Genomic DNA, 16,164 nt, shown 5'->3' on the forward strand with positions numbered 1-16,164 from the left:
AGACAAATTTGGAGACCCTGATTCAGTTCTTAATTGGACTGAGTCATGTTGAGTCACCAGGAATTTCATTAGCTGACTCTTTAAAATCCAACACTAGGTTTTTTGGAGGACTGTGAGAGAATCAGACCTGTAGGATTTGGATATCTACTTCCATTATGCTCTCTGGAAAGTGCTGGTTTTCTAGTGCACTGTTCTACCAACCCGTCCAGCTCTGGCTGCAAAGCTGGGCAGTTTCTGTGTTCTTCTGACAGCCAGTTGACCAACTGCTTGCCAGGCAGCTTTTGAAAATTATCTCCTACTCTCTGGCTTCAGCTTCATTGGCATCTGTTACACCCAAAGAGTTCACCACACCCACACCTTGCCATAGTGCAGGAAGTACTTGGCTAACAAAAGCAAAGTTAAAAAGGCAAGAAGCATTTTCTTTTTCCTTTCTAGGAAAGACTCTTTACTCCATAAATCAGCTATTTGAACAAAACAGCAAAAGGCTGTGAGTAAGGCACATGATGACTAAAATAATTTAGATTGTGGGAAGCAGCAGAATTTAATGTTGAATATGAATCTGTTTGAGTGGGATTCATCTCACCTAACTTAAGCCATCTTAAAGCTAAGCATTCAGTCTAAGGAAGCCACCCAGGTCTTGATCTATCCTCAATGGGGACAAATAGGTACTCTGAGATGGTGATTCATCCCATCTGTCTTAGTTCTGCTAGGGTGGGATGAATTGCCTTTTGGAGTTACTTCATAATACCACTTCCTAATACTTCACAAAATATGCAGAGTCTGGGGTGGGTAGCTTGTAATTGTTGATTGATTTTAGAATGCTGAAGTTAGGTAAAATAAGACCAACACCAGTATATTGCCATGTTCAAAGGACCATATTTAATAAAAGAGAACATTGTTTAAAAGGCCAAAGTCTGAGTTGTATCAAACAATCATGGAGATTGCCTAAATTGCCTATAATCAATGAAATATAACTGATCCTGGAAATAGTCATATTGGCACTAACAGATAGATGCATGTGGGAACAGAGCATCTGTTCCTGCTCTGCAAGTGTGCTGTGGATGCTAGAAGTTTTTCACTTAACGTTGTTCCAGACAAGCCCATGTAGTGCAAGTGTGTTAGTAACTTTCTTTTCCTTTGTAGGTGGCACCTGTAGCAGCTTTTAGCTCATTACCACTCCTTTGGGGATGGAAAAGAAGAGAGGTTTAGTCATGATAATCCATTCTGTTTCAGAAACACAAGCTTTTAAAATGCCTGACTTAGGATGCAGGACCATTCAATGTCTGCCTGTTAATTGGAGGTACATTAACTCTTTCAATTCTAGCCACTTGATTGGTTTGATTTTTTGGACTGTGAAGTTCTCAGCTGGTACTTTTTCATCTTGGTGGTGTTTATTGCACCAAACTTTCAAAAGACAGGAAGCTGTGAAGGTTTCCATTTCCCATCCTATAAGATATCCCTACACGCAACTGTGTGGAAGGCATCTAACCTATGGAATATCTAGTGAACCTCTGCCTTTTAAGGACCTTTTGTAGACAAAGACGTTTGATTCATTCTGCAGTAACGAAGCCACAGAACATATGACAGTGTTGCCAAATGGACAGATAAGAGGAATAGCAATTCCAACTATTAGGATAATGAAGGGAATAGAACTGGGCCTCTCAGTCCTAGAAGTTATCTTTGGCAATCTCGGCCAAACCCATATGTGTATTTGGACTCAACTTTCTTTTACTTTTCATTGAGGATCCAGGGATAGATCCTCAAACCTGAGCAACATTACAGGGCTGCTGAAATTTCCATGATGTAGATGCAATTTGGGCCACGATTTGCAAACCTGTGTTTGATGGACCAAAAAAAAAACACCCTACAAGGTGTTTGGAGAATTGAGATTAACCTACGAGTGCATCACTTGAGGTCATGCAGAGGTGTGCATGATACTTATACTTTTGATACTTATCCAGTAAGACTCTAAAACAAAGAAAAATGAGTCCTGACTTAGACTCACTAAAAAAACCCAAAAAACAAAAACAGAACTGATCTGTGACAACTCTCTGAATAGTAGAAGATTTGACTTGAGAGTAACTGTGGGCAGTCAGATACTGGATGTAACAAGAGCATTTCCTTTGTGTTTCTTATCATATTATTTTGGTTAATTATATCATGCATCTATTCAATATGTAAAATGTGCTGCTAAAAATGTTCTGCTTTTAAAAATAATAAAAATATGCCAGAAAACTAGATGTGTTATAAATAATACTAGAAACATTACAAATAATGATGACTATATGGAGCCAATGGGTCTACTCCCACAAGTAAAAATTACTAGGCATGAGAAAGAATTGTAGAATGACAGCTGTAGTACTTTAAATCTTTGAAATACTTCACACACATTTACCCTGGAGACAGCCTGCAACAAAAGAAGAGGAAGGATGCAGGACCTGATCCTGTACTGTTACATCAAAAGGACCTTCGCTAATGACTTCAGGAGGTCTAGGATCAAGCTGTGTAATTTGCCTAAGGTTGAACTGGATGTCAGTGGAAGAATGAGCTAAAGCTTCTGGACTCCAGCCCTATGTACCATCCATGAGAACATACGACCACTAACACTTTTGGTATGGTGGTAACAGTATAAATCACTTCTGCCTCTCAGTTTCATATCATTCAAATATTAATGCATCTGGAAGTTTAGGAAGCAGCATTTTACTTTTTTCTTTTTCTTTTTTCTCTTTTTTTAAGTGCTGGACATGTAATGCCCCACTTTGATCTAAAACAGCTTGTGGACTATTAAGATTAAGGCTGTTCTAAGGCTATCTGAGGGGCACATTTATCCCTCCTTTGATCCTAGGAGAGAGAGTAGCAAAAGTGAAATATAGCAAGGATGATAGGGGCTGAAGCAGACCAAAATGGGAGGGCTTATGGACAGTTTACAAGTTATTGGGTTGTTCAGAAGAGTGGTAAGTGTAAGGGATGGAATACAGCCATGATTTGAAATGAAAGGGGATGAGGAGAGCTAGACAGCAGTTTGGACAGAATACTCACAAGGTTGGGTCTGCCCTGAGGTTTCAGATTGAGTTTTGGGTCTTGTTTCTTCTGTAGTGTCGTTCAGGGACATTTGGCATCCTGGTGCTTGCAAATTGTTACTTGGGAAGAAAATCAATTGGTTGACTGATAGTACACTGGATATGTTCACATAGATATAGTATTTACTAAATAAACTGAGGACTTGACATAGATAGTATACTGGCTTTATGTTCATGCCTTCACATGAGTAATTCCCATTGACGCTGCTGATGCTTGTTTGTGAAAAGGCTAAATGAAGCCCCAAGATATTTCAGTTTGCAATATCAACGTTCAGTCTGAACTAATAGTTGTATTTTTGAGGGCTGATCAAATATGATTGAAGTTTTTCCACAGACATTATTGAGCTTTGGGTTGGGCCCTAACAAAGAATGGATTTTTTAATTTATTACAATATTGTAGAAATGTTCTACATGATTTGCTTATTGTTGAGTAATACTTGATTTTAGAAATGTATTCTTCTCCCTGTATTAGAGGAGAAGTCCAGAAAATCATTCTTTTATGAACAAGACTGGTAAAGAACATATGTGATATACTGTAACTTCTTGGATAAAAAATTAATCTACCAACAAAAGAGAACATTGTACAGTCAAGGAGAAGGATGTGTCAGGAAGGAGAACTAAGCTTTTGATGGGTTGTATTTTTTTTTAAGCAACAGTGGCTTGGTCACTGTTTTGTTCTTTGCTTCTTTTGTCTCAGTGCTCATGGAACTCCTTACAGAGCAATGAGTTCCTCCGTCTCTAAAAAGAACCACTTTGCTTCATGAAGGAAAGGTGTTTGTCAGAGGACTTTAGAGAAGAAGGAGGTATCACTCCATACTAGTAATGACTTTGCACATGGAAAAAAGTAGAGATTTAAAAACAAAAAAGAAGGATCCAAATGAAAAGGCACAAAGATGCAAAGGAGGTGGCAGGGCAGGGGATGAGTGAAGAATGTTGAGAGATGGTGCCTGCACCTGATGGTTGGGCAGTATTTCCTCATGTCTTGCTAAGCATTAGGATACAAAGCTTTTTGCAGTTGTTTTACAGCACATGAACAAGTAAGAGAGGCATCATGTTTGTAACAGGGAGTGAGGAAGCTGATCTTAACAGCTGCATTTTTCAATGTGTGCTATATCCTTTTAGGATCGCTGTAAAATAGAGATGTAATTTAAGAACAGTCATTTTGTTGATAGAAGCTGTTGGTGGTATAGAAGCTGGTACAGAATGTGATATGGGGTACTTCCAGTTCAGAATGGCTGGATTTGTGCCTCTGGGCAAGAACCCTGGATATTTTTTCCTTGAAATAATACATACCCTTTCCCTCCTTCTTATACATTATCTAGACCCTGTCTTTACAGAAAGCAAAGGGAGTTTCTATCATATTTCTTCAGCTTTCATTGGTCTTTCACATCTTACTCTATGCCAGATAGCAGGCAAGTTCTTTTTAGGACTTAATTCTTAGAAAATGTGGAGGTTTATCAGAACTAATTTTTTAGTGCCAAGTTAATATGCTTGCTATATCTCTCTCCAAGTTAGTGAGAAGAATAAGGTAGAGTGTGAACACACAGCTTTTCAGCAAGTCTGTGATAGCTGCCTGGATGCTTGCTGTTACTCTTGGGAAAATGGAAGTTAGCTTACCTCTCTTTTCCTGAGAAGCAATTTATTTTGCATTTACTGCAAACAAAAGCAAAGTAACAAAGCCACTTTAAGAAGATATTTCTACTTCTGGAAGTTCATTTCTGCCCTCATGCTGCAGGTTACTGTCTCCTCTTGGTGCCAGTGCAACTTTTGGTGGAGCTGTGCTTTAAATTAGATGATGGAAATAATCTGGGCTAAACAAACAAACAAACAAACAAACCCCCTGATTTTTGTTTAGATTTTTTTTTTTAAACTTGGGTTATTTCAGTGATCCAGTTCCACAAACAGTTGTCTTGCCGCTTGAATGGGTGACAAGCCATAGCACAAGGACAGAAACAAAGGACAGGAAAGGCTTGGCTGCTACGACAAGGTATCACTGAACTCTGCAAGAGTGGGCTTGCTACTGAGCAGCTGAAATGCTTCCATTTCACACTGTACCTTACCTTGCATTAACTTGTGTATTCATCCCTGAAGCTTACTAGCAGCTATTAGCTGCATCTTTCTTATCAAATCACCATAGGTGGGTTTCATGAAATAACTTCAAACCTCACTAGAGCTTTTTGTAACTTGACATTAAGGCCTGATCCAGCTTCCATTGACAGAAATGACAGAACTCTCCTCATAGCAAGACTGGCAACAGAATTGAAAAGTCATTGTTGCTGCATTAATGCCAAGGGATTTAGGGATTTCCTCAAGCACTTTATAGTTATGTTCCCAGCTTTGTCTCTGTTTCACTGTTGATGGTCCACTGGTCTGCCTAATCCTCCCTGGGTTTTCTGGAGTTCCATCTTTGCTTCCCGCTGACAAATAAAAATTTATTGTTTGTAGCTTTAATGTTCTTGACGTATTCAGATCTCATTCCTTTCACGTTAACATAGGAATGTTTTGGTGTTTTCTTTTAGTCTTGCATTGTTTAAAGATAATCCATTCAACCTATTGTTCCGTTCCTTTTAGCAACCTAACATCTGAGCTTTTAGTTACTCTAGCCTCACTACTTCATTCATTAAAGCTTGTTCATCACTTTGAAAATAGAAAATACTAAATACTTTCACAACATGATTATTTTATATTTCCTGACCAATTAGCATTAGGATGTTTTTGACCTTCTCTTTACATCTAATGATATAGTAATATCCCTTGTCACTTCCCTCCAGAAACCAAAGATGGTAGGTCAAAGCCATCCCTAGTGTAACTTCTTTAACATCATTTCTTTAACTTCTTTAACATTTAGAGTTCTGTCAGGGATGGATTTAGCTCTCTGCTACTTATCATCGTCTTCCTCACCTCACCTCACCTCACCTCACCTCACCTCACCTCAACTTTCTCCCCTTTTACAATCTTTTACTCTTTCTGCTATGGATCCTTTTCGAGGGGTTGTTTAAATGGAACCATGTAAGACATGCATAGCACTGTTAATGTGTTTATCTGCAGTAGAACCCACTGTATGTGCCATGAATGTATTTATGATGCACTTACTCTGATTTATGCAGTGGGAGATTAAAATTCAGTGCACATTGGTTGATTATAACTACAGAATCATATCTTCTATCCAATAATAGAAAATGTGGAAACAGCTGTCCTGCCTAGGTCTTTTTTAGGGGAAGAAGGGCAGGCAGTTACCTAGATATCACTGAAACTGTACAAATATTCACACTGAAAAACCAAATTAAAAAAAAAAAAACTTAGTCTTCTTTTTTAAGGCAACTTACCTGCAAAAAGATTTAGATTTATTATTCAAAACTAGTCAATTAGTGGTTCAGACACTGTATTTAATCTTGTAAATTGCAAATTATTCTTCATGACTATTGCTTTTAAATGTTAGCTCTTATCATTACTGCTTGCTATTTGCCACTTAAGTCACCAAGTATTGTTTCCTTATCACTGACTGGATAACTCCCAAACCCACAAAGACTCATTACTGTAGTAAGTCATTTTTTTCTGAGACTGATTTATGCAAAGAGAGTTGTATGAATACTTACAACAATGCTCTTTTTAACACATTCATTCATATAACTATTGGCTGTGAACAAGTGAAAGAAAAGTGTATGGTTGAAGCAAATAAATTTTGTATGCATGTTCATAATACTCAGCTAAGCCATACATAATTGTTGCAAGAGGTCTCAGTGAGAGAAATATTTGAAGACTCGGAGTTTCTAGTCTATGCTAATTTTGAGATGTAGAAAAATTATGATAGCAATAGAAATGGAGAGGGTTTTTCAGATTCACTTTTTCAATAGGATTGTTGAGAATTTTTTCTGATATAATTTTCAATCTTCTCCCCCATGGCTTTGGTAATAAATATCCCCTGAGGACAGCAAACATGAATCTATTGAGAATCTTGGACGAGGGGTTTTAATGATTTCATTTAAAGTGCTGTTCGTTCAGTTCTTGCAGTCTGTCTGCCTCTTTCTTCAATTCCTGATGTTTTTACTCAAAGACATCTCCCTTCCAATTAAGTGAATGAACCTTAGGATTGAGTAAGGCTGTCATAAGAAGTAAAATGAATATGACTGATTTTTATAATATAACTTGGAAGCAATTACCAGTTTTCTATCTTCATGCATGCTTGGAAAATTTGCACTTAACCCAGCAATACACCTTAATTAAAGGTCTATCTATCTATCTATCTAACCTTCTCTTTCTAGCCAAAGTCCTTCTGTGAGCTATATTAAATTTACTATGGCTTTATCTCTTTATTAATAACCTTTTTATATATTTTCAATTAAGTTTCTGGTCACATTATAGCACTGAGGTAAGGGCTCGCACTGACCTTTAATAGGATATGGATAATAGAACATCTTTGGCTCATGTCATCTTTTGGTATTACAACCTCTCACTTTTACTAAAATCATCCATGAAATTTGTAGTCTGCTAAATGTGGATGTTGCAGTAAGAAAGACTACACCAGACTACATTAGAACTGGATGGACATCAGTTTGCAGTCTCTGATATTAGACAGTGCTGAAACAACCTCACTTTTTTTGTCCTGTGGCAAACACCAGTGGGAGACTGTGAATGATTCTTAATGCAAGATAAAAATATTTTATTTTGACTGATATTTTCCATATGGCAAGTCATGCTTCTCCCCACATGAACTCTAAGGAGCGTACTGAGGAGCAGAGGGAGTAGTTACTTTCAAATGATTAGTACCACATCATATTTGAATTCAGATGTTAATGTTCTAGCATTTGGACAAGTAAAATTGGTAATTAATGATATAGAATGATAAGGGATGTGTATGCTTCCTTCAAGTCCAAATCATTTCTGGGTGGGAAGGATATATTTGGTAGCCAGCCAGAGTTTTGTCAATATGAATATCTAAACCAGATGCTTTTCTTGCTGTTCTCTGATGGTTGGATTAATGTGTTCTTCTTTATGCTTTTGTCTTTTTTCTTGTAACCTGTAGCTGATGATCTTAAGAATTTTACTGCCAGAGGCATCTATCATGTATTTTCCTCTTGATAGGTGATTATTATATTACTTTGGTGAATGTGAAAACCCCAGCTCCTCTTTAGCTCCATTTCTTGGTTCTTGAATCAGCCTTTTCTTACGTTCTTAAATCACATAGCCAGCTTCAGCTGAAAGTTACCAAGGTACAAAGGGAACATTGTAAGTTAAATTTGCCAAGGTGACATATCTCTGCATTGATTCTTGTCAATATTTCTGTCTCCATGGATGTCTGAGTATTTAGGAAACCTCATCTGGCATGTCCATGTAAAGTGGGGTCTAAAGATCAAAGCAGTAAATTTGTTTAGGCAGGGCTTTATATTTCAGATGGAGAACTTGATCTATGTCAGACCATCACCAAATGGCAAGGGAACAGCATTGGGATGGGCTCAACTTAGGGCTGGGGCACCACTTGTGCAGTGAGGTGACTCACAGTTATTCCCGCACGGGTTTGTCCTATCGACTTGAATGTATGTTTAAATGAATTACTGGTTGAACCTGCTGGTATATGTGCTATGTCAAACTCAGTTACAAAGCAGTATCTTCCTCAGGCTGGTACTTGGCTCTGAGCACGGCTTTGGAAGCAACTGAGATCCGCAGATAATGCTCACGGAGGTTGCATTATTTCCAAGGCAGTGCCTGCCCTTGATTTAGAGGCAGTCCAGTGCCTCCTGCCCTGAAGCAGCCGAATCCAACAGTCATTGTTTGTTCTGTTTCACTCTTTGTCAGCAGAACTCATGCTTCATCACCTTCCAAACCAAAACCATATTCATCTTCATCATCATTTGTACATCTGTCACAACACCACCTTCAGCTCCACCAGTGTTCCAGCCTAGTCCACCCATTTATTAGCTTCTTCCACATTTTTTTCCGTGCTTCCTTCTGTGTCCTAGCCTACATATCTGGTATGAACTCCCTGACCTCATCCACTAGACTCTGAGTCCTTCTGTATTTAGTCTCTCCTAAAGATACTTTTCACCTTGCTTCTTCTATGGAACTGAATTTAATCCTACAGGAATTAACTTTTGTTTGCATTCTCCTAACCGCTTTCTACTTCCCTATTTGTCCTGTGAGTTGAAAAACAATCCACTGTTTAACCTACCAAAAGGATGCAAGCACATGCTAAATAATTATGCAAAAGTTTTCAACTGCTTTCATTGTGGTTTTTATTATCATTGTCTTGGTCTGAAGATGGAAAACAGAAGCCAAGTACCTGTCTGTGAGTAGAGCTGGGACTAGACCCTGAGGTTCCTGATTCCCATTCAGTTTTCAGGCTAGAGCACGGCTGTCCTCTGTTATGTTCTCTCCTGGAAAGTTTCTATTTACAGAAGCAGAGGCTCTGAAATCTGCATAATTTTGTGCAGTAGTTTCTATACTGTGCTCAGAGAACCAGTTTTTATATTCAGGCCTTGCTAGCTACATTCCTGGTAAATTGAAGTAAAGGAGAAAACTGTGAACATTAAATACTTCTCTATGTAAGAAGTTTCCCACCACAAGTTTGCTGTAGTTGCTACCAGGCTGTTCTGTTTTTGGGAACAGGAGGGAGTGGCTTAAAAGAAAGCATTTCTTTTAAAATTTGGTGCACATTGGAAAGAATCTGCAGAGCCATGTGCCTGGAAATTGCATTCGGGCTCATGTTTAGGGGACTATTAATGAAGTGTAGTCCTAATTGCAAAGGAGGGAAGGGATTGTGAAGCAGAAGATCTCTTTCAGCCGGCAGCTGGCTTCTGCCCTGTGCTTGGACAGGGGGATGGCAGAGAGTAGCAGGGCTGGGTGCACCTGAGGTGTGGATAGAGGGTTTGCTGAGTGGTGCAGCGTGTCCTCCTCTCATGTGCTAACTGGGAACTGACAGCTCACTTTATTTGTCATCATTGTCTTTCTCTCTTCAGGTAAATCCACCTGTCATTCGGTGGCTGCTTTTGACCGGGGCTGAACATGCAATGCCAAAAGGAGAGGGCACGATACTTTGGGAGGCAAACAAACAGGATTTCCTCCCCCCTGCCCTTCATTAGATTCTGCCACTGCCCAGGCTCAGTCCCTAGCAATCACTGTGGGTGTAATTTTAGAAAGAACTGGAAGAAGGGAAACCTTTTCTGCAACTTTCAGTTGGCAGAGTACATCACCGTGTTTCTGCCTCCTGGCTTTTGACTTCTACCCCACATGCCTTGGAAAGGAGAGAAAGGGAAACAGCTAGAAGAGGAGGAAGAGAAGGAAAAGGAAGGAACAGCTCAGGACTCTGTTCTCCAAATCTGCTGCTGATGAGAAGAAGCAGCTGCAGTAGCAGTTGACAGCACTGAGGGGTTGCTCTGATCTCATTTCTGGAACAACAGTTTACTTGCTAAGAGGTGAGCACAGGAGACTTAAGGGAAGGAAGTGAGCTCTGATCCTCTGTCCAGTATCATCAGACACTGCTTCTGCTGTCATTTCTCTCACCCTGCATATGAGACATGAGGAACTGAACACATGGTAGGAACAGCCTGAACAGATCATGCAAAGTAGCACATCCTCCAGTTGCTCAAAGGGACACTGTGGAACATGGAGCTGGAATGCCATGGGTTTGAGGAAAGACTCGAGAGAGAGAGAGAAGTTGAGGGGGAACAGAGGTATCAGGCAGCCTGGAAGATGGGATACCAAGGAATTTTGCAAGCAGACAACTTGTGCCAAGTGAGGTAGCTGGTAGGAGGATGAATGCAAAGCTGGAAATTCAGGAGGAGATGTATGCACAGCATTTAGTTCTTTTGTGATTTAATCCAAAATTCTTTGCTGTTTGCCATTTTTCATAATGTCCTAGTTCTCATGTCATGTGATTATGTGAGGCTTTCAGCCTTCAATTAAAAATAATTCTACTGGTTCTTCAGATCACAGAGAAAAGCTTGCAACAGACAACCCCACTGGAAAGGCTGAAAGCTCAGGGTGCAGGCTGAATCCCTTTGAGATAATCTGTTGACTTCCTATTGATGTTTGCTGTATTGTGGTTTTTTGAAGTCACCAAGACCCAGTCAGAGCTGCAGCATGTATTTGGGTTTTTAGGCCATGTATTTTACCCAAAATGTGGTAGATTTGTGGGAGGAAGATGGAACAGCCCAGAAATGGCATCATTTTGACACATGGAAGACAGTGAGTCAGATATTTCACAGGTACATGGACTTCTGCAAATATGCAGCTCATGAAAAACTTGGCAATGTTTGAAGAAGCAATTTGATAGTGTCAGTCCCCTTATCATCATGCCAACTGGTCATTTTGTTTTGCCACGTAAGCAGAGGGTTCAAGCACTCGGTTGGCCTAAGGAAACTTAATTGTCATCTAAGGAAGTCAGATTTGAGGAAGAAGTATTGTATATGAAGCTTTAATTGACATCACTTGATCTGGTCTTGTTCTGTGAATAGAGGACCTCAGGCTCTAAGGATGCTAATCTGGCACTTCTTGCTGACCTTAAATTGACCTATGTAATATAAACCAACCCAATGTACAAGTGACACAATTTCTGCTGAAAAAGTGCAGTACGTGCCCAAACTGTTAATGTTACATTTTTTTTTGTCTCTTTAATCTAGTATCTGATGAGAATGGAGGGGAAAAAATACTGTACAACATATTCACTGCAACAAAGTCCTAGAGAAGAAAATGTAAATGCATGAATATGACACAAGCACTCCTTCTGTTAACACACGCTCACAGACACTTTTTCAATTTGCAAAAGGATAGTTAGCCAACCTACAGTGTGTATATATGTAATTTGCTGAAAGGAGGGGACAGTTTAGGCACTTGGCCCTTACCCCATGGTTTACCTCAATACTTTTCAATGTGCAAATTCTGTAAAACTTACTGGGAGAAAGAATGTCAGCTCACACCTGGCTCTGTGGACATGCTGAAAGTGCCACTCACATAGATGATGACCAGTGTTTTATTTTATTTTGTGGATGGGGCTGAACCAAGCTCTCTTGATCCAAACATATCTAAATTTGGGAGGTTTTGGCACCCCAGTGCAGATATGAGTCAATAGTTCTCTCTGTTCCAAAGAAGTATTAGGTTGCAAAGGTGGGGGTGATTATGTAAATGCAATAATATAAAGGAATAGCTATATTAATACTTATGTTAAGCCTCTGAGCTAGAGGTTTGCCAAGGCTTAAGTGGACTCAGGATGAGCTGGACACATCTAATTAATATAAGTAATGTGACTTTTCTTGAACAAATGTGACTTCTCAGGGCACATTATAGCTGCTGAATGCTCCAGCTCTGCTGCATCTGGTCCTCAGAGGTTTAGAATTCTGTATTTCAGTGTTGAAGCTTGCTCTTATTTCCGATTTTGTTTGATACTAAGTAAATGGGTTCTGATTTTCAGTGCTTTTGTCAGAGAAGTGAAAAATGTTGGTATGTGTTATTGATGGATATACAAGATCTAGAAGAAAACAGAATATGAAGTTAAAAAATTATGTGTCCATATTCAAAGCAAGTGCACTGGACCACCCATCTCTTTCTCGGTGTCATTGCTGTATTCATGGTTTTTATATCATGTAGAAGTCTTTTAAGACTTCTCTCAGTGTAGCATCTGAGTTTCTTCATTGATACCATTGTTAACAACTAACATGTTCTGTTTCTTCTCTCTCTTGTCCAGAGGGAAGCTGTATGTGCAATTTATCATGGGGCTTGGGCATTGGCTGAGACAGGGCAGGTGGAAGACTAATGCCTTGAGTTATGCAGAGTTATACCTTGCACTTTTAAGATGTACTGTGGGTGTGGGTCAAGTCTGGGATTCTGTGGTTTTAGGGAAAGGAAGTGGGACCTCATTTCACAGTCTTCTGCTGAACAGCTTTATCAGATGGCTTTCTCATGATGTCTAAGAGTGAGAGTGGTTGATCATAATCTTTCTGAATGCCAGAGGAAGTTTCCATTTTTGAGGGGAAAAAAAGGTTGTTTTACTGCAAATAGCTTTTGATACAAAAAAAGTCATTCATTACAGATGGACCTGAATCAAAACTGACTCCATACCACTCCAGCTTTGGAATGAGCATGTGAAATTGGCAGTTCAGCCCAGATTAACATTATTTGAAGAAGAACAGCAATTACCATTACATAAACTTGTAGTGAATTTTCCCTCATAGAACTGAAATGCATGAATGGATCAAAAGTGGAGATCACAAATGGTAATTTTCTACAGTAAAATGTAGAACCAGTAGGGATAATAGCTTTAGGGACAAGTCACCAGTTACAAGTGGTCCTTAATCTGCTCTCAAATTTTAAGAGAGGGAGCTGGCGGATGTCATTGCTAAGCCACTCTCCATCATCTTTGAAAGGTCATGGAGGACAGGAGAGGTGCCTGAGGACTGGAAGAAAGCCAATGTCACCCCAGTCTTCAAAAAGGGCAAGAAGGAGGACCCAGGGAACTACAGGCCAGTCAGCCTCACCTGCATCCCTGGAAAGGTGGTGGAGCAGCTCATCCTGGAGGCCATCTCCAAGCATGTGGAGGAAAAGAAGGTGATCAGGAGTAGTCAGCATGGCTTCACCAAGGGGAAATCATGCCTAATCAATCTGATAGCCTTCTCTGATGGAATGACTGGCTGGGTAGATGAGGGGAGAGCAGTGGATGTTGTCTCCCTTGACTTCAGCAAGGCTTTTGACACTGTCTCCCGTAACATCCTCATAGGGAAGCTCAGGAAGTGTGGGCTAGCTGAGTGGACAGTGAGGTGGATTGAGAACTGGCTGAATGGCAGAGCTCAGAGGGTTGTGCTCAGTGGCGCAGAGTCTAGTTGGAGGCCTGTAGCTAGCAGTGTCCCCCAGGGGTCAGTCCTGGGTCCAGTCTTGTTCAACTTCTTCATCAATGACCTGGATGAAGGGACAGAGTGCACCCCCAGCAAGTTTGCCGAAGATACGAAACTGGGAGGAGTGGCGGATACACCGGAGGGCTGTGCTGCCATTCAGAGAGACCCGGACAGGCTGGAGAGGTGGGCAGAGAGGAACCTCATGAAGTTCAACAAAGGCAAGTGCAGGGTCCTGCATCTGGGGAGGAACAACCCCCTGCACCAGTACAGGTTGGGGGTCGACCTGCTGGAAAGCAGCTCTGCGGAGAAGGACCTGGGAGTGCTGGTGGACACCAAGTTAAGCCTGAGGCAGCAATGTGCCCTTGTGGCCAAGAAGGCCAATGGTATCCTGGGCTGCATCAGGAAGAGTGTTGCCAGCAGGTCGAGGGAGGTGATTCTCCCCCTCTCCTCAGCCCTGGTGAGGCCACATCTGGAGGACTGCGTCCAGTTCTGGGCTCCCCAGTCCAAGAGGGATGCGGCACTACTGGAGCGAGTCCAGCGAAGGGCTACAAAGATGATTAGGGGACTGGAGCATCTCTCTTATGAGGAAAGGCTGAGAGAGCTGGGCCTGTTCAGCCTGGAGAAGAGAAGGCTGAGAGGGGATCTTATCAACGTGTACAAGTATCTGAAGGGAGGGTGTCGAGAGGATGGAGCCAGACTCTTTTCAGTGGTGCCGAGTGACAGGACGCGAGGCAACGGGCACAAACTGAAACACAGGCAGTTCCATGTGAACATGAGGAAAAACTTCTTCACTGTGAGGGTGACAGAGCCCTGGAGCAGGTTGCCCAGAGAGGTTGTGGAGTCTCCTTCTCTGGAGCTATTCAAAACCCGCCTGGACGCGATCCTGTGCAACGTGCTCTAGGTGACCCTGCTTGAATAGGGGGGTTGGACTAGATGATCTCCAGAGGTCCCTTCAAACCTCAGCAGTTCTGTGATTTTGTGAATATCTATATTCCTAAACTTAACCTTTATTATTATTTCAATGTTTTGTGATTCACCTATCATCATGTCTCCACTCCAGCATGTCTCCTGAGTGACTGGGATTCAGCCCTGGAGGATAAGAAGGGGAGAAAAATAGCAGCACTGAGAAAGATTATTCCAATCTCTAATATGGTTCTGCAGACCGGAAAGGACAGGCAGTTCCCTCTGTCCTCCAGTGTTCTCTCTGTGGCTCACCATGGTCTCCACCTCAACTCACTGCATAGGACCCCTAACTGGAAATGTCCTTTGCAATCCAGTTGCTCCTTGCTGCTGTGAACCACATTGGTTATGTGAAACAAGCCAGGTTTGTGCCTCTTTCTGTGCTGTTTGAAATGCAGTGCCTTTTGAATTGCTCACACGTGCAAGCAGTAGGCAGTATAATGCAAGCATAGAGCAAGCACAATGTACTACATGAGGATCAGCTTAACATGTTGGATCAGTGACACTTTGCAGCATAACACAAACCATTTATTCTTTTTCACAGCTGTTCTCCCAAGCATTTTAAGCATATATTCTCCCTCAGCATGCAGGAGATTTACGTATTTCACTTCCATTGACAGGGTAGGAGAGACCTTCCTCACTTGCAGATTTGTTCTTTTAATAGGCATCCAGCACAAATGGGAATTAAGTACATGTGTGTGTCCAACAGAGAGTAGACTAGAACCAGCTGTAGGCACAAATAACTGCTTAGGAGACCCATTTTTTTGTGCTGATTTGGTAACTCACAGGATGGCCAGTTCTTCCTTTTTAGGAATGGGAAGAAGAGGAAAGAAGGAGGACCTCATCTCCAGATTGTATCACCCATGGAAGAGAAAAGTCAGCAGGGACAGAATGCTCCGCATGAGGTTCTCCTCTCCCCACTGGAGAAGCTGGAGCAAATAAGGTTCATCATGGGCAAATGTGAGCTCATTTTGCCTCCACTTGGAGCTGGCAGAGAAGTTAGGGTGTTTCAGGCCCCAACTCAGTGCTGTGATAACTTGGTCATGTGACTTATCAATTGAAGTTGGATCCTTCAAGACACTGAATGTCTGTGGTATAGAGATGCTTGTCTCAGTCTTGGTTATCTTTCTTACACTCAAACCCTTTCAAATCATAAATCTAAGTTAAATGTATTGCAAATGGTAGAAGGACAATGTGGATTTTGGGAGGGATGAGAGAGACAGGTAAGGCTCTGTACACATCGTCACTATCAGGAAAAGCAGAGGTGAGCCTTCAGTGTTGTATAATGACAACACACTTTAGCG

General features: G+C 41.0%; 1 protein-coding gene across 1 annotated transcript in view; it reads left to right on the plus strand.

Moving 5' to 3' along the window:
- Positions 1 to 16,164, plus strand: part of FGGY (FGGY carbohydrate kinase domain containing) — a 312,847-nt gene that overhangs the window by 130,045 nt on the left and 166,638 nt on the right. The window contains exon 6 of the mRNA XM_067301318.1: positions 14,961 to 15,224. Coding sequence (XP_067157419.1) covers positions 15,117 to 15,224 — 108 coding nt within the window. The 5' untranslated portion in view covers positions 14,961 to 15,116. The remainder of the gene's footprint in view (positions 1 to 14,960; positions 15,225 to 16,164) is intronic.

This window comes from Apteryx mantelli, chromosome 8 (genome assembly GCF_036417845.1).
Source record: "Apteryx mantelli isolate bAptMan1 chromosome 8, bAptMan1.hap1, whole genome shotgun sequence".
In the NCBI taxonomy this organism is placed as follows: Eukaryota; Metazoa; Chordata; class Aves; order Apterygiformes; family Apterygidae; genus Apteryx; species Apteryx mantelli.